This window comes from Elgaria multicarinata, chromosome 3 (assembly GCF_023053635.1).
Source record: "Elgaria multicarinata webbii isolate HBS135686 ecotype San Diego chromosome 3, rElgMul1.1.pri, whole genome shotgun sequence".
NCBI lineage: Eukaryota > Metazoa > Chordata > Lepidosauria > Squamata > Anguidae > Elgaria > Elgaria multicarinata.
This window is the reverse complement of record NC_086173.1, coordinates 87,095,079-87,122,944: the sequence shown is the minus strand read 5'-3', so window position 1 is coordinate 87,122,944 and position 27,866 is coordinate 87,095,079. Positions and strand designations below refer to the sequence as shown.

General features: G+C 41.3%; 1 protein-coding gene across 1 annotated transcript; it reads left to right on the top strand.

The window, feature by feature from the left end:
- Positions 1 to 310: 310 nt before the first annotated feature.
- GFPT2 (glutamine-fructose-6-phosphate transaminase 2) lies at positions 311 to 27,866 on the top strand. The gene is made up of 19 exons (XM_063121554.1): positions 311 to 449; positions 8,886 to 8,993; positions 9,705 to 9,803; positions 10,916 to 11,041; positions 11,574 to 11,632; positions 12,081 to 12,215; positions 13,611 to 13,672; positions 13,902 to 13,981; positions 14,562 to 14,679; positions 15,312 to 15,475; positions 17,015 to 17,110; positions 17,211 to 17,308; positions 18,034 to 18,154; positions 20,714 to 20,871; positions 21,224 to 21,338; positions 22,497 to 22,624; positions 22,910 to 23,077; positions 26,047 to 26,208; positions 26,828 to 27,866. The coding sequence occupies exons 1-19, from the start codon at positions 311 to 313 to the stop codon at positions 26,870 to 26,872; spliced, it is 2,181 nt and encodes a 726-aa protein (XP_062977624.1). The 3' UTR covers positions 26,873 to 27,866.

The following is a 27,866-nucleotide window of genomic DNA, read 5'->3' as shown; positions in this document are numbered from 1 at the left end:
ATCATGCTGTATTATTATTATTATTATTATTATTATTATTATTATTATTATTATTATTATTAATTTCTCTATCGCCCAACAGCTGAAACTCTCTGGGTGGTTTGCAGCAATCCATAAGATAATAAAATGCGGCATAAAAATACATCATAAAATACAACATAAAAATTTAAATAGACAAAATGTTAAACAATTTGGTCAGCTAAAACAGTTTCAGAAACCGAGCCTGCGAGAATCCGGGACTATCCTTCACGCTCCCCACCCGCCACTCCGCCGCCTCTGCCTGGCACTCTCAGCCAATGAACAAGCCAAGATGGGCGGTCCAAGTCACGTTATAAAGGGGAAGGCGGAGGAGCGAAGCCGCCGTGTCTGGTCGCGGTGGTTCGTCGCGGTGGTTCGTTTCTTCCCGGCGAGAGAAACAGGTCTGCACGCGCGGGCGTCAGCCATGTGCGGTGAGTGAGCGACAGGGTGCGGGGTGGTCGTCTGGGTTCTGGCGCTTGCTCTTAGAGGCAGAAAGGGCGCCAGAGTCGCCGGACGTCATGGCAAAGGGCTGTGGGCATCTCCATTCGGAAGGATGGCGGAAGGGGGGGGGCGGTGAGGAGAAGAACAGCTTCCTCGCTGAGGCAAAGCCCCGCTCTTCCAACAAAAAACCGAGGTCCTCTGTTTGGGAAGTAGGGCCGACTTATTTGCAAGGAAGGCAGAAAGGAAAATGAAAGGTGATCCCGTCCCCTGCCCCAAATCCATAGACGGAGGCATGTCCATGTCGTGCTTCCTTCCCCGTTCAAGTTTTTCCTCCGTTCCCATCCCGGTCCATTTACTGCTGCTGTGCGCCCGCCTTCCTCTGGGTAGCCATTAAGGCACGAGTCCGCCGTAGCAAAGCTCTTCTTACCTGGCCTCTCCAAGGTTCTGGTGTGTTGGTTTGTTTATGGGGGACGTTTATGACCCGTGCGCTTTACGAGCCTTGTCGTCCGCTGTGCGCAATGCTTCTGCTCCAGGATTGAACGTTGCAAGGGGCACAAAAACAGCAGGGGCAGGAGGAGCTTTTTCTTTGAAACGCCTTTCAATGCCTCTTCGAGGGTAACTGAGATTCCAGAAAAATCAAATTTCTGTATGTATTTATTTATTCCATTTCTATATCACACTAATAGCTGAAGCTCTCTACTTGTTTAGTTCCAAGATCAATCCTGAATTGAACCTAATGCATCGGTAGCTGTTAAAAATCTCCTTCGTACTTGAAGGAAACCAAAACAAGAAATAAAACCCAAGTTTCCCCTTCAGCTTTCCCTTTCTCTCCTTCACTAAGCTCCTTTTTGCTGATTAATCCTCCTCCCGTTATTTTCCATGGGGCCGTTGACAAAGTGCAATGTTAAAATCTTTCATTTCTAGCCTTTTGTGTGCCTTCCGTGCAAGAAGCAAGTCTTGGCTCCATGAAGTAAAGGAAAACCAAGAATTTTGATGACCACAATCTCTCCTCTTTGAGACAGTCCACATGTTGCACAGGACCAGCTACTTTCCTGGATTGCAACCTTGTTCATGGCAAATGGGTTGCCTGACTTGCCTAAAATCTATCTAAAACTAGCCATCTTTAAGGGTGGAACTTAAGCATGATCATAAGTGTATTTTGCATTCCAGCTTACTCTAGGAAGCTTTCCAAAGGCATGCAGAAATGCATCCTTTGTTAATTTTAGGCAATAGCAGTAGCCCCTTCCAGACACATTAAAAAGAGTATTCAGTGCATGTGCATGTGGGGATGGTGATTCCTGACTATGTCGGTAGGATGTTCTACACATATGCACTCTGTTCATTTGGTCAAGTTGTGGAGGCTGCTGCAATGATTCCCTACCCCTAACCCCTGCATGTTCATTGAATGCCCTTTTGAACATCTGAAAAGGGCCTTCTCTGCTGTGGCACCCCGGCTGTGGAATGAGCTCCCTAAAGAGCCTGGCACCTATACTATATTCTTTTAGACGCCAGGTGAAGCCCTTTTTATTCTCTCCGTATTTTAACAGTCTAAATTAATGTTAACTTTGCTGTTTTAAATTTGTGTTTCTGCACTGCTGCTATTTTATCCTGGTTGTGCTTTTATATTGTATTTTATATCATGTTTTTATACTTGAATGGTTTTAATTTTTGTGAACCGCCCAGAGAGCTTCAGCTATTGGGCAGTATAGAAATGCAATAAATAAATAAATCGGCCTTCCCCAACCTGGTGCCTTCCAGATGATTTGAACTTCAACTTCCATCAGCTACTGTCAGCATGGCCAATAGTCAGGAATGCTGGCAATTGCAGTCCAAAACATCTGAAGAGCACCAGTTTGGGGAAGGCTGGGCTAAACTGTTGCTGTGATAGTGGGCAGGTGGGGGGTAGGAGTATCTAGCCACACATAGAGATAAGGCTGTATGAACAGATCTGTAAAGTTGTGACTGCATTTCCTTACACTGCAATTTTATCTCAGCCAGTAAAAATTATTTTGGCATAATTACCCTGTGATAAAAAGATCCTAGAACAGGGCTCCCCAACACGGTGCTTGCAGGTACCATGCCATCAACAGAGACCTCCAACAACAGCGCCTACAAACTTCTCCACTCCCTACCCCGTTCTTAAAAAAAAAAGAAGTAACAAACTTGGAGAACGTTGGAGCAGTCTTCTTTCCCTTTCTAGCCTCTAGCCTTGCTTTTTCTCTCACCTCTAACCCTTTGCCTTTCTGTTTTCCCTCTCTCACAGCCCCTAGCTTTGCTTTCTCTCCCCCATACCACGTTTTATCTTACTGTTTCTCTGCCCTCCTATTTTCTAGCTGTGTTCTTTCTTTCCCTTCTACCTCTTTGCCTTGCTATTTCCCCTTCCTTCCTAGCCTCACGCCTCACAGTTTCTCTCCCTCCCCTGCATTTCCTAACTCACATTTCACTAGCCATGCCTCCATGACAGCCATTATTTGATTAGCCACATCCTCCATGGGAACCATTTTGTGGTGGTGCCCACAGCAGATTCTCAAATGTGCTCACAGGTTCAAAATATTTGGGGACCCCCATCTTAGAATATTGAAGACACTTCTAAAGCACAATCCTACACATGTCTACTCAGAGTATGTCCCATTGACTTCAGATGCGCTTACTCTGAGGTAAGTGTAGGGTTGAGACTAGTTAAGTAAAAGGATTGTTTGATAGTGAGTAAGCATGGGCTGTATGCCTGAACCTGTAAATGAGAATCTGAATTGGACATTAATTCCAAAATTAAATGTAGAAGGCCTCTATACAAATCCATGGTGCGACCACACTTAGAATACTGTGTACAATTCTGGTCACCACACCTAAAAAAGATATTTTAGAGTTGGAAAAAGTGCAGAAAAGGGCAACTAAAATGATTAAGAGGCTGAAGCATCTCTTCTATGAGGGAAGGTTACAGAAGCTGGGATTGTTTAGTTTGGGGAAAAAGAGGCTAAGGGGAGACCTGATACAGGTGAACAAAGTTATGCATAGTATAGAGAATGTGGATAGGGAGACATTTTTCTCCCTCTCAAAATACTAGAGCCCAGGGTTATCCCATGAAGTGGATTGGTGGTACATTCAAGACAAGTAAAACAAAGTACTTCTTCACACAGCACAATGAAATTCACTACCACAAGATGTAGTGATGGCCACCAATTTGGATGTCTTTAAAAGGGGGTTGGATAAATTCCTGGAGGAGAGGGTGGGAGGGTGCTGTTGCACCATGACCTGCTTTGTTGGTCCCTGGTCGACAGTTGGTTGGCCACTGTGTGAACAGTGTGCTGATCCAGCATGGCATTTCTTATGTCCTTCATATTTGCACATTCAAAACAGTAACTCATCCACCCTTCCAGTCAGATAAATCAGTATGTTCTCTTTCAAAGGTGAACAAGAAGTATATTTTTTCATCTGTAAAAGAAGATTCTGTTCCAGTATAACTGACCCTTTTAAATTGCTCAAAGAAAATCTGATCCTGTGTTACCATTGGTTACGAATTCAAGACTCCACGAATAAACATACTGGAAATCATATTATCTAAAGTAATACATCTCTATTGTGACTAAGAAATAGGGATGTTGCACTGTTCAACAAAGTACTAAGGAGTGGTGTGGCTGACTCAGTATGAAGTAGCAGTCAGTCTAGTGTGATTTCAGAGCCCTCAGCCTTTCTCACACCCATCACTGCTGCCGTAGCAACCAGACCATTTTGGTGACGTAAGAAGAATATGTAAATAAAGAACTCTGTTCCAAAAATGTCACTGGAAATGGAGAAGGAAAGCTTCCTGTTCTTGGATGAAAACCCTTAAAAATACCTCTGGCAAAACAGACATTAATAAGACATTTAAAATATAGGACATTTCTGCATGTTATATGTTTTGTAAATTTTGTAAACATTTACTGAAACTTCATATATTTTCAATTCTTTTTACCAGAGGTTGGCAACTTTATTATTTTATTTATTTATTTATCTATTTATTACATTTTTATACCGCCCAATAGCCGAAGCTCTCTGGGCGGTTCACAAAAATTAAAATTAACTTTACTCAGTTCTGAAAACACAGGTGTAGCCTGCTAGCTTGTGATAATGTTGATCATATGCTTTAGCAGCATATGATTAACATTAGTTATAAACACTAAGCCAGATAGATTGGACATGGTTGACTTAAGAACCTCTGACTATCTTTTAGTGCATGTTTGGAAAAATTATGAGTGAGTTTTACAGGGATGAGAAAAACCTGAAGTTTCTAAATTATTATATAAGTTAATATTTTTTATTTTATTTATTTATTGCATTTGTATACCGCCCCATAGCCGAAGCTCCCTGGGCGGTTCACATATTTTAAAGGTGGGATTTTATTGATCAGACTACAGGTACATCTAGTCTAGTGGTTCCCAACTCTGGATTCACAGATGCTGTTGGACTACAACTCCTATCACCTTAAGGCAGTATGGTGTGGTCAGGGATGATGCGAGTTATAGTCCAACAATATCTGGGAGGGCACAGTTGGGAACCATTGACTAGTCCCACATCCTGCTCCCAACAGTGCTAGTCAGATGCTTATGTACCTGAAGTTGACATATAAGTGAAAGCTGCTGACATACCTGTGTTTTAAGGCTTTCACATCTCGAGATTGCTCAGTTTGTTAAATTAACTGCAAGAGAATACAGGATTGCTGTTCTCAGAATATGATATGGGATATCATATTTGATAATAACAGTAGAAAAGGTACAATGGGGAGCAGTGGTACCATTAAGGAAGGACCACAGGGCAAGTTGGATGACAAGTTCCAGAGCCTTGCCATCCAACGAGGCCCCCAAACAACTGACAGACAACATGGCACAACCAGTAAGGGCACTGGAGCAGTGAGAAGACTTCCTCCAGGTCCCCCATAGCCACTCCTGGTCCCTCATTGGCTGCGCTCCCACAAAGGCAACATCTGATTGGTTCAGCTTGCTAATCAAATTTAGTAAACCAAAATGCCTGAATTTAAAATGGTGCACTGCAGGGCTGCAGCCTTGACCAGCCAGCTGCCACATTGCTTTCTTTTGGCAACAGCATGGCAGAAGCCCCTCCCAGAAAGCAATTTGCCTGCCCCCTCCCCCAACTGTCTCTGAATGGGAGCATAACTGTGTCTGAATGGGAGCATAACTGAACATGGGGCAGCTTGAGAAGACTATTACAGATGGGTAGTGGGTGGGGGGAGAGGACTACTAAGCAGCACACTACACATTTTAAAAGTGGAGTTGGAAAGGGGAGCATTGTCACTACTTGTTACACTTAAAGTATGAGATGACAACCCAATCTTGATTCCAGTAAAATAACTGCAAGCACTAACATTCCTGTGGAATTTCCCCACTGAAAACTCTCAAGGAGCCTTTCTTTACCAACCAGTTGCATTCCTGAAAGAGGAAGCAAGAACTTCAAAGCCTCAACGAGAGATAAAAAAAGGAGTCTTACACAAAGATTGGCTTGTACAACATCTAGCTGACTCTCTGCTTGAACTTTAGTTTTTTAAGTGCCAGCATGGAGGCTCTTTCCCTCACTCTTTCTTTGTAGATTGAGAGGCTTTTCCTGTACAGAACTACTTCTGTATGTAATCATTTAAAAGCAACTTGATCCTTTTTGTTTTTGTCAAACCCAGCGATTAAGTCATCTGTAAGTAGGAGTACTTAATGTCATCTTATCTCTTGCACGAGAAAGACAATAACATCATGAAGACCGTAACATGAAACTCTGCCTTTGGAACTTGGGATGGGAAATGGGGTATAAATGCAAGATATAAATAAATGAAGATAATGAGGTCAAAAGGGGGAAAGGACTTAGTTAACGATAGAAGGTTGATTGTACCACTAAAGATTGCGCTTCACGTTTTTGCCGTAGATTAGTCCACAAAAGTTTGTGCCACAATAAATCTGTTTGTCTTCAAGTTGCCCCAAGTGTCTGGCTATATCGTTTTTGCTATAGCCAGACACAAACTTGGAAAAGAAGTCAATTTTAGGTTCTCTCTGTTTTGGCTAGCATCAGAAGTAATAGCATTAGCACAAAAATAAACTTTAAATGTATCTGCAATTCATCCTAAAAACTCAAACCGAAAACAGTTATGGTACATAAACCTGATTACTAGAAAAGGTGATCTTGATCCCTTTGCGGAAGGAAAGAAATGAGGAGTGGAATGCTTTTAATGAGAGGCGCTATAGCATTTGTCCAGTTGTAGTGCAGAGTTAACATCTAAGCCCACGGAAATCAATGATCTTAAGTAAATTTAACTCTGTGTGGCCTCTGTGTGTTGAAAGCAAGCAGTTAATAAACTTAATAGAGGGCACAATAGAATGTGTGTGTCGAAGGTAAGATTTCTTTCTCATGGCCCAAAGAATCTGTAATATATTCCTTGGCAGCCCAGGCGGCTGCTATCATTTTCAATGAAAAGTCTCTAGTGGCTTCCAAGTCTCCTGGTATGCATAAATAGGAGCAATGCTAGAGTTCAGTATAAACAAGGAACCTTTACCAATCACAGCACACTAGCTGCATTGTGGCTAGATTCCTCAAAGAGGCCTTTCCTGGAGTGACATAGGCTTCAAAACACTCCTCCTCAACACAGGAACCTGACAGGTTTGAAATATATCTGTTGTAAAACTCTGGTTCAGAAAAGTAGCAAAAAGTCATGCTTTTTTAAATCGAGGATGTGCGAAAATATTTAAAATACTGCTCTGGAAAAGTAGCACAGAACCTGAGCTGAGTGCATGGAAAAATTGTTAACAGCCATGACCTTAGGGGATTTTCTTGCTGAGTCGGGGCAGCTTTTTCTGTTAGTGTTTGCTGGTATGAATTATATCTGGTACATTTAACCAGAAAAGAAAAGAAAAGGAATATTCTTAAATATGGAACTCCTTTCCGGTAGATATTTGGCTCCCCCCCCCCCCCCCCCGTTGTCATTTAGGTGCCAGTTAATGACACATTTATTCGTGCAGGGTTTTGAGGTATAGGCAAGTGATCTATTTGTTTTTGTTATTACTGATTGTGTTAATGGTGTTAGTGCATTTTTTGTGTGTATGATTTTGGAATCATGATTTTAGAGCCATGATTTTAATATTTTCTTGATGTACTGTGCTGATAGCCACCCTAGACTCCTTGAAAGGAAAAGCAGGATATAAATAAAATAAACAAACAATCAAATAAATGTAGCTGTGGTGTAGCTCTTTAGCTCTTCCATAAATTGTAGACCAAGGGTAAGAACTTGTTGCTTCAAGATATTTTGGACAACTCCCATCATCCCTCACCATTGGCCAAGTAGGCTGGGACTGATGGGAGTTACAGTCCCAAACTTCTGGAAGTTGCAAATACCAGCTATATTCCAGAGTATTCTAGTCTAGGACTATTTTTGAAAATCTGACTTTTGTGTGTTTATTTTTGGGAGCATAGGGGATTTCAGTCTAAGTTTGGTTCCAAAAATGGTGAAAGATTTTAGATAGGTAGATAGATAGAGCCATCTCATATGCAGCTTGGGTAAGGGAACTATCCTATGGCCACTAGACACTGTCTAGATGGCCATAGGATTTTTCAGTTTCTGGGAACTGAGGTCGGACCCAGCACTCAGACTTTGGTTCCCAGGAACCATTTCCCCTCCCCCACCACCTCTGAGCTGTCATGGTTCTCTTCACCCCTTTTCTATGCTCAGGAATGGAGTGCGGAGGGGGGTGAAAAGAGGGTGGGGTGGGAAGGAGACCACAGAAGATCCTTTATGCAGCTTCCTATCCACTGAACAGCCTCCCCTTATCCCACTCCGAAGCTTCCCAGCTAGATGCTCGAAATTGAGTGTCTAGCAAAAACTGCAGGAAGGATTGAGCATGGAGGAGAGGATCCCCTCCATGCTGCTGCTGCCATGCATAGGATAGCCCTTAGCCTCTGAGGTTGGACACTTACGACTATCCTGATAGGATTGTGGCCTAAATGATACATCTTTTCTCATTTTTAATAAAGGAATTTGGTCAAAATGCCCAATCCTGATTTGTTCATTCAAAATGATTTGTTCAATTGACCAGGCAACTATTATCAAATAATCATCAATCTGTGAAGTACTAACTTTACTAGACAAACAAAAAAGGTAATACCAACAACAGGTTTTATATTTATGCTAATTACAAAGGCAAATCAGTTAACTGTTGAGAATGAAACAATAAAATTAACTCCTGGCCTTGGTAACAAATCACATAATAAAATAAGAAGTAAGTTTCCACTTTAATTGGAATGCTTGATTTCATGGAATATTTATCCACAAACAATAGGTGGTCAGGTGACAGTATTCGATAGGTCAGTTGATGAACATACTAACTAATATATTGTGCAAATTCGTCAAAGTACTGGCATTACATTATTTCTTTTCTTCACTACCCTCTACCCAACAGGAATCTTTGCTTATCTGAACTACAGAGTGCCTCGGACCAGGAAGGAGATATTTGAAACTCTAATAAAAGGTCTACAAAGACTAGAATACAGGGGATATGACTCTGCAGGTATGTTGTGGGGACACTAATGCTGTTGTCACTTATTGCCTTAACTTGTTACTGCTTCTGTTCCAACCAAGCATTTTAGTTGCAGTGGGAAGGTGGAACTAGACATTATTTATCTATTTATTTCAGTGACTATACCTCCTTTCTTTTTCATTTTTTAATTATGAGACACAACTGCTGCTACTCTTGGTCTCAATCCCTCTCTTCCTTAAAGTACTTAAATTAACACAACATCTTACATGACATCATTACTTTGCCTCTACTTCACATCATTGTCTTTGAGCATATGAAGCTGCCTTATACTGAGTCAGACCATGGGTTCATCTAGCCCTGTATCAGCTCTCCAACATCTCATGGTCTTCACCAGTTCTACCACCTGACATTCTTTGGTGATTTGAGGGATTGAACCCGGGACCTGCGTGCAAAACATATGTTTTACTATTGACTGTTAATTAGGGGTGGGGCAACACATAGAACAACATTGTCATGTCCCAGGTTGTGTCAAACTGGACTTTACGAGGAAAGTGGGGGAAAGGACATAGTGGTAGTAGCAGTCCCTTGTAGTATCAAGTTCTACCATCAACTAGCATTGCACAGTGATAGCTCAGCCCGTAAAATGAAGGCTTGCATAATCATCTATATGTATTTCCTGCATGCTATCTCTTCTCCCTCTGTGACGAGGTTGTACAATAGGTTTTGTGTTCTGTGTTTCAGGTGTTGCAATTGATGGAAATGATAATGAAGATAAGGAAAGATACATCAAATTGGTAAAGAAAAAAGGCAAAGTTAAGGCTCTTGATGAGGAGCTGCAAAGTAAGTATAAAAAATATTTATGTGCATTTTGGTATGTTTATGGTCAATCTGACATGCCGAGTGACTTTAAGCAGTTATGTGGTGGTTTTCCAGCTTTCGTGCGGTTTCCCCACATTGGAAAAGATTGAAATGCCTCTCCTACGGCTTACTTACAGGCAGTAAGAGCTTTAAGCAAGTATGCAGGTTTCTTTGGCCCCTCCCCTTTGCCCTACCTGCCACTGGAATGGCAGTGGCCCTACCGGCCACCTTGAACTTCTCTGAAATAGAATTTGGCCCTCAGGATAAAAGAGGTTCAGCACCCTGACCTAATGGAAAGAATTCCGTCAGCAGAGCCAGGAGAAGGGGCGATTCATAAGAACATAGCAGCTGTCTTATATTGAGTTAGACTATTGTTCTGTCTAACCTGGTATTGTCGACACTGACTGGCAGTGGCTCCCCAGGGTTTCAGGCAGGAGTTTTTCCAGCTCGACCAGGAGAAGCCAGGGATTGAATCTGGGACCTTCTACATGCAAAGCCGGTGCTTTGTTACTGAGCTGCGGCCCCTCCCGCTGCACAGCCCCTCACATGCCCTGACATTCTGCTCCAGAGGGCCAGGAAACCCTCTGGAGCAGATTTTTGGGCAACATAGATGGTTGCAAAGGCCAGGGGGGCTGAGGGAGGAAGTCCTATTGTGCTAGCAGTCCTCTACTAGTGCAGTGTTGGATTGAACCTCAGAAATGTGAATATTCCGTTAGCTAGGATATCCATTGCTATGGGTGATTTCTGGGTTGTATCCAATGCTAGTCTAAGTTAAGTCCCATCCATTTCAGTTTTGACTAGGACTAACATTGGATACACAGCTACGTGGAATGTGGTCGTGGGGTGTCTATCATGTTCTCCCCTGTTGCTGAACTAATTGCCGCAAAGATAACACAGTCAGTCCCATTTCAACTGGTTTATGAGAAGCATAGAAGCAAAAACATGGCAAACACTTCGGAATACACAAGTCATCTCTCTTTTATAATCTTAATAGTTAGCAAGTTAAGACTTTGCTAGTCAAGTGCTTTAGTTACTATAATTTGACTTTAAAGGGGTTGAAATGTATTTATTTCTATATGTTTTCTTCTATACAGAACAAGATGGTTTGGATTTGAAGGCAGATTTTGAGACACATTTTGGCATTGCTCACACTCGCTGGGCAACCCACGGAGCACCAAATGCTGTGAACAGTCACCCTCAAAGATCAGATAAGAGTAATGGTAGGTAATTTCTGTAAAATAAAAAGAAAGGAAATCTGGAGTTGCATTTGAATAGAAATTCCACTAGAAACAACTCTTGCAACCAGTGGACTGCCATCAGTTGTTTGTGTGTTTTAGATAAGATTGATGATTACAGCAGATTTTCTTAAAGCCAACCCTAAGAAATGTTGCCATTTTACCAAGGTGTGACTCCCAACATTCATAATACAATACATGGAAGTATGGGCCTGAAATTGCTGGCATTAGAGTGCCTTTTATCAACAGGTTTCCGTTCGCAAATTTATTTAGAACAAAATTCTCCCCAAGCCTCTTAACTCACTCTGATTTTTACAACCAGAAGTCTATGATGGTGGGCTACCTGACGCAGCTGCAGACAGAATTAAAGAAAATAAAATAAAACTAAAGGACCATGAAACACTTTGCACATTAAAAGTGTTATGTGAAACAAAACCAGTTTTAAACCACTTTTTGAATTATGGGCTTTAGGTTTGCTCTTACTTTTTTTTTTGTCCCCCTTATTTCTTCCTTTCAGAATTTGTTGTTATCCATAATGGAATCATTACCAATTACAAAGACCTAAGGAAGTTTCTGGTAAGCTGATAACAACTGAATGATTCAACTGTATGGCACAGTGAGCTGTATGGCATAGTGGCACTTCAGTTCTTAGGAAAGATCCATCCCTGCCTGCCATTTTAAAATGAATTCCGCACCCAGCTCCTCCTCAGATAGGTAGTTCCCTTTTCTCACTCCTAGATGAGAAAGACGTAGAGAATGTGGCAGTGCAAATACCTAAGTAGGGGATATCAAGATACAGTTCCTAGCAGAAATTAGCCCAATCACCCCAACTTGTTATGAGGCAAATAATAATTCTGTGCTGTTGGAATTGTATGCTTAAATGAAGTATCTTTGTCTACATTGAGAATGTGATTTTAGAAGTTGGCAAGAATGGTGATCAGGATAGTAGATAGCAATTGATCATGTTGTGTACAGAGCCTGAGGCAAGAAAAGCAGATTTAACATTTCCTTGAAAACATTCCAGGAGACCAAAGGTTACGAGTTTGAATCTGAAACAGATACTGAAACCATTCCGAAGTTGATCAAATATGTGTATGATAACAGAGAGACGGAAGACATGCGTTTTTCTGCCTTGGTTGAGAGAGTCATTCATCAGCTGGTGAGTGGGAGATTCTATCCCTTTATTTCAAGAGTGGACAAATTTGTGGTGGGCCCATTTTAGCTCCCCAGAACTACTCGGGGGCTGCACTCCGCCACCGTATTCCTGAATTGCAAAAGAATTGATGGTTTGCCACCAAATTTCTGTCACAAACTGCAACAATGGCATAAAAAGGCCATATTTAGCTTTATTGGGCCACTGAAATTTGTTAACAAATAGCCAATTATTTTGCTACTGCTGCCACAGCCACAAATTCATTCATGGCAGGGGGTGGGGGACTTTATGCCAGGGGGCCTCACATGCATCCTGCAAGCCATGTGATGCCCACTTCTGCTTTACCTCATAGAACTGATCATATTTTAGATGATACTGAACTACTTTTCATGTAGGAAGTTAAAATAACTGAATTTTGCAGACATTTATTTATTTATTACATTTTTATACCACCCAATAGCTGAAGTTCTCTGGGCGGTTCACAAAAATTAAAACCATGAAAAGCAAAACTAGACATGTTCAATGTCTATAGTTATATATTGCTTTTGTTTTTAGTAAAAACAACCCACCCTGGATTGTTATTTTTAAATGAAGGGTGGGTTATAAATGGAAATAATAAGCTATTTATTGTTTGCCATGTCCATGAAAGTTCAGGGTGAAATACAAACCCAGATGAGACACATTAAACAGCAGTATTTCTAGGGGCAGGGGGTGGAGCTGAGCTGTTCCACTGGAAGAGTCAGAATGTAATCCTTCCATTCCCTATCTCTGCTTTTCTTCCACCTAAGTTTGCAAAATATGTCTTCTTGCACTCAATTAAAAGAAGCTACGGTGGTATCTAAACTTCCTTGATTGTTTAGTAGCTCTGCATCTATAGTTGCCACAGCTGGATGTAGAGTAAAACAACACTTCCATTTGTATTCAGTCCAACTGAGTTCGATGGTGTGGTGTGGTGTAGTGTTGGACTGGAAATTGGGAGATCTGGGTTCTAGTCCCCACTTGGCCATGGAAACCCACTGGGTGACTTTGGGCCAGTCACAGATTCTCAGACCAACCTACCTCACAGGTTTGTTGTTGTGAGGATAAAATGGAGAGGAACCGCCTTGGGTTCCTTGGAGGAAAAAAGGCAGGATATAAATGTAATAATAAAAATAAATAAATAAATGAATAATAAAAATGGGGATAAGGCCTACATGTATGCCTAGCGTTGCTGACTCAATGGATGGAATGCATTTTTATTTGTTTTGTTTTGTTTTGTTCCTTTGTTGCTGGCAGGTTCTTTATACAAAAGAACAAATGTGTTCCTTTTCTGGAAGAGAAAACTTCCATTTAAGACATTCTTTAGATGTTGATCCCATCCCATCTTTTCATCTATTAATGTACATTTTCTCTCTCTCCCAGGAAGGAGCTTTTGCATTGGTTTTCAAAAGTATCCACTACCCAGGGGAAGCTATTGCTACGAGGTTAGTAAATGTGGCTTACGACATAATACAAGCTGGTGATATATAGCCAAAGCCCTTAAGAGCTCATTTTCATATTAATACAGAATCTGGTTTTCTACTGACACACGAGACTTGCAAAGGAAAGGCCCCTTGGTGGATCTTTTTCTTTGAAGCAAGAATATCTGTAGGTCCAGCTCATCATCCATAAGAGTTATATAAGAAATTTGCCTGTTGTTCCATTATTTCACAGGAGGGGGAGTCCTCTACTTATTGGAGTTCGCAGTGAATCTAAGCTTTCCACTGAACAAATCCCTATCTTATACAGAACATGTAAGTTGGTAAAGCATTATAACCATCAATGTGTTATATTTGTTAGGTAAATGATTACGAGATAGGACGGTTTGTGTAAGGGTTTATTAAATGCAAAAACTAGAAGTCCCACAGTTGAACTGCTGACTACTTCTGTATTATAGAGCAGTCTATGGATCCTCAAATGGATCCAGCTTTTAAATAAAATTGAGGGTATTTAGTAAATCCAGGGCACTGGAAGTCAAAATTGTTAAAGATAGAGGAGCCCTGTCCTCCTTTTCATATGGTCACCCTAACTTAACTTGAAATTCTGACAAATAGATGGGTGTGTTCAAGCTAAAATTAAGCCTGTGCTTCACTTTCCCCCCATTGAAATCAGTAGAATAGCCCTGGCTGGAACATGCCCCTTGTTTTCTTAGTGATGTTAATAGCCATAATTCCTTTGTGATATATAAGGTTCAACACACTGTTTTCAAGTTAGCGGTATTCTGTGTTTCAACTAGAATAGTTAGGTAGAGATAATTAGTAAATTAGATAATTACTAAATCTCATGGTTGTGTGGATGTGTGGTGTTTATGTTTGTGTGTTTTTTAATTGAAAGGCAACATTGAAAATGTAAAGAATATATGCAAAACACGAATGAAAAGACTGGATAGTTCTACCTGCCTTCATGCTGTTGGAGATAAAGCGGTTGAATTTTTCTTCGCTTCAGATGCAAGGTGACTGAAAACGTGTGTCATGCTAACAGTACTGAACTGCTTCTTAAGCCTGCCTTTGTAACTCAGTGGAGAAATTAATTCAGTGGGGATTGATAGGAACATAGGGAGCTGCCTTATACAGAAATCAGGCCATTGCTCCATCTAGCCCAGTATTGTCTGGTCGCAATGGCTCTCCAGGGTTTCAGGCATTATTCTTTCCTTGCCCTACCTGGAGAAGCTGGGGATCAAATCTGGGACTTTCTGCATGCAGAGCAGGTGATCCAGCACTGAGCTCCATCCCCAACCCCTAAAGACGGATGGGCGGCTGCTGGCCAGAGGCTCTGCATAATCCAAGCAGGAATAGTCTGAATGTGAGGTCCATCATAGGCCTTTGCTGCTCCATGTGCAGCCAGGATTCATAGGAACCTATCTAGCATGGTCACGTGTAAGGCAGAGGCTGTGTATATAGCCTCTGGGTCCTTTGGTATGCACTGAGACTCTGCAAGCTGCCATCCACATACTGTGGCCAGGAACTGGGTTCTTTTTATAATCCACGCTCCTGGTTATTCTTGGATGCCTAAGTAGAACAATTTTATGTTGCACTGGAAACTCTGTAACTCATCTGCATTTGCATTTATTTATATTTTTCGTAGTGCCATAATTGAGCACACCAACAGAGTCATTTTTCTAGAAGATGATGACATTGCAGCAGTAGCTGAAGGGAAGCTTTCTATTCATCGGCTTGAACGTTGTGCCAGTGATGACCCATCCCGAGCCATACAGACTTTGCAAATGGAACTGCAGCAAATCATGAAAGGTACGACCCTGCCGAAAAATCTAGCTCAGCCTCCCTCAAATTGGTGCCCTCTAGTTATGTTGGACTGCAACTCCCATAATGCCCATGCTGGCTGGGAATTATGGGAGCTGCCATCCAACCTGTCTGGAGGGCACCAGGTTGGAGAGGGCTGAGCTAGCTAAGGCAAGTCCTCTGAAGAAAGCTTTCCTCCATGGGAAACCAGAAAGACCTGATAAAACCTTAGGTGCAGGAAACACAATGCTGGAGTTGGGGGTACGGAGCAAAACTACTGACTGTTCTATCATAGAAAGCAGCTTCCATATTATTTCTGGAAGCTGCTGTTGCCAGATCTGAGGACTGGCTCTGTGTGTATTACAGCCAATGTATTGGACTGTGTACAGCAGGAAAGGAATTCTGGCTCATTGTTACTATTAAAAATATGGGTCTACTATTTATTTAAATCACTTATTCCCTGCTTTCTTCCATTTCAAGCCTTCAAGCTCACTTACAGTCTTTCCTATACAATCAGTCATCAATATAAAAGATCTGACCAATATAACTAAAAAGACAAAAAGCAAGCAAGAACAATTAAGGGTGCAATCCTATGGGCTGCGCACCCATTAGAAAGAAGTCCCCAAACTTGGAAGTTTCAAACTATTCAGTGTCCTCTCAGCAGGCAGGAGGAGCAATGGGGGCGATTTTTGCCTCTCCACCTTCCTTTTATTTTATTTTTCCCTAGACAGGACTATGAGCCCATATAAAGGAGGAGTGGTGCTGTGGGCAGGGCTGGGGCTGGAGAGGCCATAGGATTTTTCACATCCTGGCCTCTCCCCTCCCCACCCACCAGAACGTTCCTTTTCTGATCTTTATGAGGTCCTCTAAGGCCACTTTTCTGACCTCTGGAAGCAGACTCCGTGGTTCTTTCCATGGCAATCATGAGGGACAGGATTTTTTTTATTTTTTTTTTATTTATTACATTTTTATACCGCCCAATAGCCAAAGCTCTCTGCAGGGTGGGTCATAGAAATATCTACAGCCCTAGGAGGGAGATTCTGAAAAATCCTATGGTCTCTAGAACACTCCAGTGACCGCAGGATTGCTCTCCAATAAAATTTAAACACTGTCAGCAGAAAATTCAATAGCTGAGAAAGGCCTGTGTGAATAAGGAGATCTTTCAATAGATGCCAAGATACCAGTTGTGTAGGCACCTGGCAGATGTGCTATGGGAGGGTATTTCATAATCTGGATGATTGAACTGATTTGTCAAGGTTGTGCTAAATTGCCACAGAATTTAAATTTCTGTTAATAATTTCATTTGTGTATGCTGCATTTCTTCCACAGTTCACCTTTAAATAGCAGTAATTACTGTTATAAGTAGATTAAATATGTAGAATGGAGCAAATTGGCCTAATACTTTGTCCAGTCGTTCAGTTGCACCAATTTCATGTCTTCTTGAAACTGCCACTCTGTCCCTGGTTAGTCTGCTGTAAATTTCATTCTTGATTAAACACTAGTAATAAAACCGCTATGAAATTAACCAGTCACATTTTGTAAAAACAGGAAACTTCAGTGCTTTCATGCAGAAGGAAATATTTGAACAGCCAGAATCTGTTTTCAATACCATGAGAGGAAGGGTGAACTTTGAGAGCAACACAGGTAATTTGGGGAGAAATATAAACCCTGTTAACATTACTGCCACTATTCATTAGAGACCTCACCAAACTAAAGTCCTCTTTCTGTTTTGTGGTAACTGCAGTTCTTTTAGGTGGCTTGAAGGATCACTTGAAAGAAATCAGAAGATGCAGGCGACTGATAATCATTGGTTGTGGAACCAGCTATCATGCTGCAGTGGCTGTAAGTTCAATATACTTTAGAATATGTGGAAGACTTCAAGGAAAACTTTTCAAAGCATGGCTATAGGAGTCTTGTAGTTTTTAAGTATTGTTTACATTCTCTGTTATCTTTCTGAACAAGAAATGCATTCACATGCTATATGGGAAGGCTGTTCCTTATAGAAATATTAACTTCTTATAAGTAGATACTGTCATTTAAACCAGCAGTTAACTGAGTAGTTCTGCATTTCTCCTGTAAGACTGGTTAAATTTTTCATTTCCTTTACTTTACTAAGAGAGCGATCCTATGATCCTCTAGGGACTATAGAATTCGTTGGAGTCCCCCCTCCAAGGCAGTAGACACTACTGCAACCTAAGAAGGGGGACTCTGGAATCCCATCCAACCCCAGCCCCCTCACACCGCCATGGAAAGAACCGCACCAGCTGCATTGCAAGGTCACAAAAGCGGCCTTGGAGGACCTTAGCTAGGATACAAGAAATCTGATGGCCTCTAAAGTCTCATCCCTGCCTCCACTGAACAGACTGAGAGGCCCATCGAAAGAAAAACAACAAAGGAGGACCAAGAGGCAAAAATTGCCCCCCTTGCTCCTCCTGCAGCCTGGCTGGGCACTGAATACTCAGAGGCCTTCGAGATCGCAACCCTTAGGATTGTGTCCTAATTCATTGATCTCACCTAATCTCAAAGTCCCAAGACTAGGTCTGATTGCACTACCTTTACGTTAATAGACTCGTCAAGTGTTGGAAGAACTGACTGAGCTACCTGTGATGGTGGAACTTGCGAGTGATTTTTTGGACCGCAATACTCCTGTATTTCGAGATGATGTGTGCTTTTTTATCAGCCAGTCGGGTAAGTTGTATTCTGCCTTATTTGTTAATCTTGGGAAAGATTTGTTTTGGCTTTTGGATCACTCATGGGTTGAGTAACTGCTTCAGAGCTGGTCTTAAATAAGCTTTTTATACTCACAAATGTAATCAGGCAAACCCTGATTTTATTCTGGGGCCTAACTTTGGTTAGCTGCTGTGACCCTAACCCAGGGGGTAGATTCCTCACTGCACTTCTTACCAACTTAGGTTAGTATACCCATTTCTCCCAGTACTGGGAGAAAAGGATCTTGTCATTGTCATTCATGCATTGGTTCCTTAACTGCTACTGTAATGAACTTTGTAGAGCTGCTTTTGAAAACAACTCAGAAACATCAGTCCACCTCAGACTGGTGCCAAATGGAGAATAGGAGTCTTGAAGGATACTTTTTTAGAATAGGAAAAAAAGAGGATTGCTGCCTTTGCTGAAGAAACAATGTCAAAATGTGTTATGAGTTCTCCAATTGGCACCAGCTTGCGGTTTGTTTCTCTTTTTGCCCCTCTGCTATTTTTGCTGTGGCGTTGTTCTTTCTGCTGTTACAAACAGTGGACAGTGAGGCTTAGACAATGAAGATATTCCAGGAAATAGAAGTTACAATTTAACCAAACATTGCAGTTACTCCCACTTACTCCATTCTATTTATTGAAGCTTAACATTTCAAGAATCTCATTAAATAATCTGACCAAGTTGCCCATGACTGTCGGGAAAAGCTCAGCCAGGGTTCAAAGAGAAGGCACAGAATATATGTGAGTGCCTCCAGTATACATTTAGGAACAACGGCTGACCTGGCCAACATTTAGATCAGGGGTGGAAAACCTCTGGTGCATAGGCCTGATGAAGCCTATGAGGGTCCCCCATCTGAGTTGGCAGTTTCCAGCCTTAGCCCCTCTGCTATAGAGGATAAAGCTCTTATCTCTGATAAGCAGCTGATCAGAGAGACGTGCTTTTTCCTGCCTTGTACTGAAAAAGGTTTCCTTTCTCAGAAAGCATTTACATCCAATCAGCTGCAGGACACAGGGCCCGGCCCAGAAGCTGCCGAGTGATTTAGTCCTGCTTCCTTCTGAGCTTTGTCCTGTAGAAGGCTGGCCTCATTTCTCAGTAGACTGATGCGTATGCTTCCTTCTGAGTAGACAGGCAGAGACTTGGTGTTTGGGGGGCTATTTGAAAGTGCAGCTGAGTAATTCTTTACTGCTTACTTATGAGTAGACATGCAGAGGTTTGCTCTCCTTATTCATGAGTGAACATGTTTATTATAAATTAGTAACAATGGGATTTGAGGAAAGGGTTGGATTTTTTCAGCCTTGCCCACCACTGTAATGAGGCCCCTGAGAACTTCTCCAAAATGAAATCTTGTCCTCTGCGCGCAAAATAGTTCTCCACCCTTAACTTAAATAGCTGATATCTTACCATGTAAAAGTTTCATGACAGCATCTTCACTATTTCTTAAGTCTGTGCTATAATGTAGTTCAGCATTATAGTGACGAGTATAAATGATGATAGGAAAGCTGCTCTATGTTCAACAGATGTTAGTTTTCTGGGTCCAGTTATGTGAGGAACTCAGATGGATGAGGTGATTCTCAAATTTAGGATAAAATCCAACATAAGTAGACTCACTGAAATGAATGGGACTTATTCATAACTAACTTAAGCCCCATTCATTTCAATGTGCCTACTCTAAGTAGGGCTTATTTTGGATTTTACCCTTAAGTAGGAAATTGCTATTCTCTTATCGAGAAATATCATAGGAGGGTTTTGTTTGAAATAACTGAATTAGACCTAATAGTGAAGTTTGATTCTATTCATTTGGGCATGAATTGGGATAATGGTTTCCCGTTCCATTACAGGAAATTAGCAAGACGAGAATTCCTAGGATATTTATTTATTTAAAACATTTATATCCCGCCCTATATCATTAAGATCTCAGAGCGGCGTACAAATAACCAGTTATTGCTGTTGTGAATGATCACTGTGCTCACTTTGCATACAGCTTTAGTCTGTAGTTTTTTCATTTCTTTGCCATTTGATTCTAGTGTTTACATTCCCCCGCCCCCTTATGCCCATTTGTAAACATATTCCTGGCAACTTAGTATATCCATGTATTTAATGAAGTGGACCCTACTGCACAAAATAATGTGTGAGTCTTTAAGGTACCACAAGAGTCCTGGGTTCTTGAGCATAGGTATTCAGTGTCCTGCTTTTGGGGAGGAAAGGGAGGAGAGTTGTACTAGGTCAGCAGTTGCCAGGGGAGCGGGTGTGAGTAGTTCTGAACAAGCAAACTAGAGAAGAGTGTGATGGTAATATTCACCTCAAGAAACTGCAAACTTCGGTGGCATCAGTAACTAAGTGGGGAGAAACAGGATGGTATCCCCAGGCATCATCTTCCCATGTAGTAGTATGGTTTTTCTGTGGATTGCTGGTACATTTTCAGCCATGTGGCTGTTTCAAGTCCCATTTCTATCACCTTGAACATGATACAGCAAACAATTCTAGATTCCATGGCAAACCTGAATTAAGCATAAATGTCAATGTGTTCTTGTATTGAAGGAGAAACTGCTGATACGCTGATGGCCTTGAGGTACTGTAAGGATCGTCGGGCTTTGACGGTTGGAATTACGAACACAGTTGGGAGCTCAATATCCAGGGACACTGACTGTGGTGTCCATATCAATGCAGGCCCTGAGATTGGGGTGGCCAGCACAAAGGTAACTGGCATTGACTATCGCTGGTGGTCTTTCCTCCCTGTCCAAAGCATAGGCCCTGGCATGCCTTGCGTGGAGTGCCAGCATCGCAGTACGTTGTGACACTATAGGAAGCTGCCTTATGTGGAGTCAGACCTTTGGCCCATCCCACTCAGTTTTGTTTATTCTGACTGGCAGTGGCTGTCCAGGATTTCCGACGAGTCTTTCCTGTGCCTACCTGGGGATTGAACCTGGGACCTTCTGCTTGCAGAACATGTGCTACAGCCCTTCTCATTTTACCCTCATGTAAGCAATTGTGAGTACAATGAAACACTGAACGACCATATTCAAGCCTTTTTTGTTTTTTCACCTTTAGGCTTACACCAGTCAGTTCATCTCTCTTGTGTTGTTTGGTTTGATGATGTCTGAAGACAGAATTTCTTTGCAAAATAGGAGACAGGAGATCATGAGTGGACTAAAGTCATTACCTGGTATGGATGTCTTTACTGTTCAGATTGATATGGAAAATATGAGGGTCTGATATAAGAAGATTAAACTTGAAGAAAGTTTGGACTATATCGAACCAGATATGTGTCCTGAACTTGCATGACAGCCTTCTCTCATAATCTTACGATTATTACAGTTACCGCACTGTGGTGTTGTCGGTTGTGTTTTGTTTTCTACATTTTGCTCTCCTCATTTGAAAGTAGATATGGGAGTTGAGTTGGTATTCAAAATAGAATCATGCCCTGAGTGAATATATCTCATATCTCACTATTCAATAACAGTATTAGTGTATTCTAGACAAACTTACAAGCTTAGGCGTGGGTGAGTTAAGCCTTGCTTTTCTCAACAAACAAAATATCAAAACATTATGTAAGGACTATCCATAATTTTTAATGTATGTTGGCTTGAATTTAAGTACCATTTTTAAAATAACTTTTTTATGTTGAAGTGTTTAGAATTTGCTGTGGTAACATCATTTTGAACAGAGGTTGAAACCTGTATTTAATAAATTGAAGGAATCAGTTGGTGGGGCAGAAAAATCCTATGATCCCTCAGAGAGTGTCCCAGGGGCCATCAGACATTGGGGAATCCCCCCTCCAAGTTTATTGACACAGCTATGACCTCAGGAAGGGAAAATCTGAGCAGGGATTTCCCCTCAGCCCATCTCTCACAGCTGCTACAGAAGCTCTGTGGCAGCTCCTCTCCCAAGGTTACTGTTGTGACCTCAAAGAGAATTGGTGTGGGGGGAGAAGAAGAGGCAGGACAATGGGAGGGAAGGTGGAAGGAGAGACACCCATAAACCTCACCATGACTATTCCCACCCGCAGGGAGGGAAGGAAGGAAACTTGGGTGTGATCTTGGAGCCCTCCAAATTGCACTCCAAATTAAGGGGTTCAGTGTGGGGAGCTGATGAAATATATTTCTAGATATCCAGTTCAAAATGGCCCCTACACATTTTTTCTTATAGGGGCCAGGAGCAAGAAATGTTTCCCAGATACTGTGCTTTACTAGTACATAAAGATAAAGCTAAGAAATCTGAATGTATACAAACCTGGCTACATCTACTGTATTACTATTTTTGAAATTGAAACTTGTTGGCACTACAATAATTTTAGTAATTTTCAGTTTTAATCTGTTGGCAGAAATGATTAAAGAAGTGCTGTCTTTGGATGAGAAGATACATGACCTGGCACTTGAACTATATAAACAACGTTCACTTCTGGTTATGGGTCGTGGCTACAACTATGCCACTTGCTTGGAAGGGGCATTGGTATGAATCCTTCACCTTAACTTTTATTATATATAACAGGCCCACCGAGGTTTATTGTTTTAGACCTGAAGCATCTCTGATCTTACTGTTTTTCATTCAGGCATGGAAATTGTGCATGCCCATAGGTCAGAATGTAAAGAATCAAATAACTTGTTAAATATCACCAGTGAGGCACTGAAAGTAGCTTTTGGAGACTGTCTTGCCAGTTTTCCATATCTGCACTTAATTATACAGATGCATTTCATCTAGTGCTTTGACTGTGATCTTATTCCATCTGCTTTATAGAAAATCAAGGAGATTACATATATGCACTCTGAAGGCATCCTGGCTGGTGAACTGAAGCACGGGCCATTGGCTCTTATAGATAAACAAATGCCAGTTATCATGATCATTATGAAAGATCCCTGCTTCACAAAGTGCCAGAATGCTCTACAGCAGGTCACTGCTCGCCAGGTAAGCCCTTTAATAAGCATGTTACCTTTATGGCTAGGGTCTTCTGAGCATTTCCGGTGGGAAGAGCATTCTTGAGGGGAGTATAAAGTTTACAGAATCATCATGGTTTTCCTACATGACCTTAGCCAGGAACCATGTACCCAAATGGGTGCTGCATGTACATTTGCACAGTCTGAAAATCCCCACCTAGTGTGTGGTGAACTGGTACCACGCACACACACAACACTCAGTTAGTTGGCAGTAGTGATGACCCACTGTTTGGGGAGTGGGGGCAGCGAGGACGCCTGAGTCTTTCCTCCCCTCCCTTAATGGGGAATCAGGGTTCTCTTCCTGACTATTAGGTTTTTGGATATGACTTTATTTCTTTGTTTTATATGCCACTGGCTTTGAGCACATTACACAGATATTTAAAATGTTACATTAAAAAAAGTCCAGAATGAACTTCCTCTTGCTGGCATTTTTTCCTGGGAGGGTGAATGGTGACATTTCATAACCCTGCTGGATCAAATCAGGGGTCCATCAAGTCCAGCATCTTATTTCCAGCATGCAGCGCAGCAGCGGCCAGCCAGATGCCTTTGGGATGCTTAGAATGGTGAAGGCAAGAGTCCTCCCATGCTGTCTTTCCCAAATATCTGGTATTCAAGGGTATGCTGCCTTTGAATTTGAAGGTTCCTTTTTGCTTCATGGCTAATTATTATTGATAAGACTGTTTTATGGTGCACAGGCCTAGCCCCTGTTAAAGCCATCTAACCTAGTGGCTATAACCATAACATAAGTACTTTCTGTTGTCTTTCTGAATCTACTGCCAATTAGTTTCAATAGATGATTCCAAGTTCCAGTGCTATGAGAGAAGGAAAAAGAAAATCTTTCCATTTCTTCTCAACTGGGGGTAGACAAGATGGTGCCTTTGGGCACCAATGTGCCCCCAAGACTAGGGTGACCATATGAAAAGGAGGACAAGGCTCCTGTACCTTTAAGAGTTGCATAGAAAAGGGAATTTCAGCAGGTGTCATTTGTATATATGGAGAACCTGGTGAAATTTCCTCTTTATCACAACAATTAAAGCTGCAGGAGCTATACTAGAGTGACCAGATACAAAAGAGGGCAGGGCACCTGCAGCTTTAACTGTTGTGATGAAGAGGGAATTTCATCAGGTTCTCCATATATACAACTGACACTTGCTGAAATTCCCTTTTCTATGCAACTCTTAAAGGTACAGGAGCCCTGTCCTCCTTTTCATATGGTCACCCTACCCAAGACACCTTTCCAGGACCCTGCTGAGGTGCCCTATCCCTCCCACTTTTTAAAACAACAACAACAATAACCCAAAATTTGCTTACCAGCAATTGGGATCTCTTCAAAGCAAACTGAGGGCCTGTAATTGTTGCCATCTTCATTTCCCCATGCGTGGCTCAGAGACATTGCTAGGAAATGAAGATGGCGGCAGCTGCAGGCTGATGCTTTCCCCTGCAGAGTGCCCAGTCACAAAAAACAACAATGAAAAGGCAAAGGGATTCCTGTCTCTTCTGGCAATTTGGGATTGGGGTGGGGGCTAAAGAAGGTGGGGGTAAACCATCTGGGGGGGAGTCAGGGAAGGGAGTGGGGAGGGAGAGAAGCAGGAATCCAGCAGGGTGAAAACTCTGTGTGTGTGTGTGTGTGTGTGTGTGTGTGTGTGTGTGTGTGTGTGTGTGTTGGGTGTCTGAAAGTATAAGGACTGCATGTGTATGAGAGAAAGGGGTTGAGGGAGATTTTAGGGAAATGGATCCTAAAACTTATTTTTCAAGGTGTCTGCAGTGAGGAGCAGAAGGGAAGGGTGTGGGTGTGGGTGTGAATGTATGGTGGTGTGTGTGAGAGGTGCTCTGTGTGTGGGTGTGTCTGAGAGAAAGAGAGAAAGAAAGAGAGAGAATACATGTTTCTGGGTGGTGAGCTGGGGTGAGAGAGAGTGCATAAGTGGTGAACCAGGGTGAGGAAGGAAAGGGAAATTATTTGACTGGCAGACGGTGGGGAGAGAAGAGGTTTGCCTTCTATGAAATGTTGCCATTGATGCTGAGTTCAAAGGAGTTGTTTAGAATGTTGGGCTCAGACCCTACTTCTGGCAGTCTTTTGGGCAGGTTACTTGACCTTTGTGATTAGCCATGCTTTGTATGGCAGACATTTTGTAGTGGTGCCCATGACCGTTTCTGAAATTGTCAAATGTAGCCAGAGCCCCCAAAAGGTTGCTCACCATGTCACCATATATAAATTTATAAGCTTCAGTCATGTCTCTGATGCAGTGCATTTAGTTTTTTCCTTCTAAGAAAGATGAGGTATTCTAACCTTTTGATAATTTTGGCTCACTTTTCCTGCCCTGCCAAAAGCACTACTTTCTCTGGCCTATGAATGGAACTTGTCTTAGTATGCACAGAGTTCTAGATGGAAAGAAATAGGCTCCCAGCAGCTTTTGGTCCACTTTTCATTTTTAGCCTAGGGAAGCATGGGCCTACTGGAAAGGGTTTCTTTGTGTGGCTTCAGTTGCATTGCAATGTTAGCAGCTACTGCAGATATAACAACATTTAGGCTAATAAGATGCTGACTTTTAGATTTAAGCCATGAATTCAATAATTGTGGGTTGGATCCAGGGTTTGTCTTCTGTGGATGGAAGGGCTCCACTCATGGAAGGTATGTCTGGCTGATTTTCAGGGATCCCCCCTCACCCCATTCAGCAGAGTCGCAGAACCCTCTGTGCAGCATTTTCAGTGGACTGGAGGGGCTGCCGTGGGTGAGGAGGGGGCTTCCACAATCCCACCTGCACACATCTAAATCTGAATGCAGCCCTGTATGTCTGGGGGGAAATTAAAACCAACAGTTGGGTGTTTTAATTTTAAATATATTTTTATTGATATTCTTGCTACATGTCTAAAATATGCAATAAATACAGGTAAAGAAAAATGTAACTTTTAATCAATATTTTTTTACTTCTTTCTTTACAGGGCCGCCCTATTATTTTATGCTCTAGAGAAGATACTGAGAGCTCCAAATTTGCCTACAAAACTATAGAGCTGCCACAGACAGTGGACTGTCTGCAAGGAGTTTTGAGTGTTGTTCCCCTCCAGCTGCTTTCATTCCACCTGGCTGTTCTCAGAGGATATGATGTAAGTTACTTCTATATTTAGGCACTCCAATTAAAGCACTTATACAAACACACTCGGATACTTCCCCTGTTTCTTCAGACGGGAAGCAAGAATGATTGCATAGCATTTAAACAAAGAACTAGTTGTGCTTTCAAGGTGGAAATTCAGTGCAAACTTGATTTCATTTACTTTTAATTTGGAGCATAAACTTGCTAAAAGTGGAGTAAACAAATTTACTGATTTTGAAAAAAATACTTATGGAGCCATCTTGCTTGATACTTTCCCACGATTTTGGGAGGAATTCAGCCTGTATGATGTATTATTTTGCTATATGTTTTATTCAATAATAGATATGAATTTATTAAGGCCTTTGGTGAATAATTTGGACCTAGGACTTTTAAAATTGTCATGTATTTTAAATCTTTTAATATTGGAATGTATTTAATATGTTTTTAACTTTTGTATATTTATATTTATAGGATTTAACTGTATATGTTATTGCCACCTTGAGGCCTAGCATTGGGGCAAAAGACGGGATGATGATGATGATGATGATGATGATGATGATGATGATAATAATAATAATATGGAATAAGTTGTAATAGGTTGAGAATCTTTTTTTTTTCTTTTCTTATTCTAGGTGGATTTTCCAAGAAATCTGGCCAAATCTGTGACTGTGGAATAAGCATTGTGCCATAGAATGAGCATTATCAGTAATCCTAAATTGTATTTCTGTCAATAAGTCTTCAACCAAGTGTTTTCATGATGTTGACTCTACAAAGCACACCACCACAACGCATAACTCTATTTGCTTTAATGGGATTTCTGATGATGGAAACCTTGAGCCAGTACAATGAATATACTGCAAACTGGAAAATATTAAGAGTGGTGTTGTTCTCTAAAGATCTGTTTAATGTGCCTTTAAATATTTGCTACGTGCCTTGCACCTAAGTGCTTTTGCTTACAGCATATAGCATTACTGAAATAACAAAATTGCCAAAGAATAGAAGGAAATCATTGTTTACATATGGTTAATGAACAGTGTTTTTTTACAACTGTGCAATATATGTACATAGCTTTTTTTCTAAGTTACTGTGAATAAATCAACACTATACATGCAGCCCGATTCTATACATGTTTACTCAGCCGTAAGTCCCTCTGAAATCAGTAGGGTTTACTCCCAGGTACACTTGTATAGGACTGCTGCCTTTCTTTTAAATACAAAGTATTTATATATACACCAATGTATAGCACATAAGTTATTTTTAGTATATTTGTTGCCTGTAGTAGTGATAATGCCCAGGATTTAAACCTAGGCTCATTATGATTTTACTAATTGTGTATAAACTCTTTTAAGTTTGCATTTGTGCCATTATTTCCCCCCTTCCTGCCTACACTTAAAAATGTTCCTGTATCTCTCCACTGATCTTTCCATTCATCTTGCACGTATCTACCTTTCGTTGTTTTTGCACTGTTGTGAATGAAAGTTTCTCAATTATTCAGATTTAGTTCTGTTTTTTTGATGAAAATTCTCTTTTGCTAAGACACCATTTTCTTTGAGCCAAACTATCTTTATCTTCTTGAATAATATTGTTTAACCCTATAAGACTATTAGGTATTTTATGTGCTCAATATGTTTCTATTTAATTGTTGTACAACCAAAATGCTATGCAATTAAA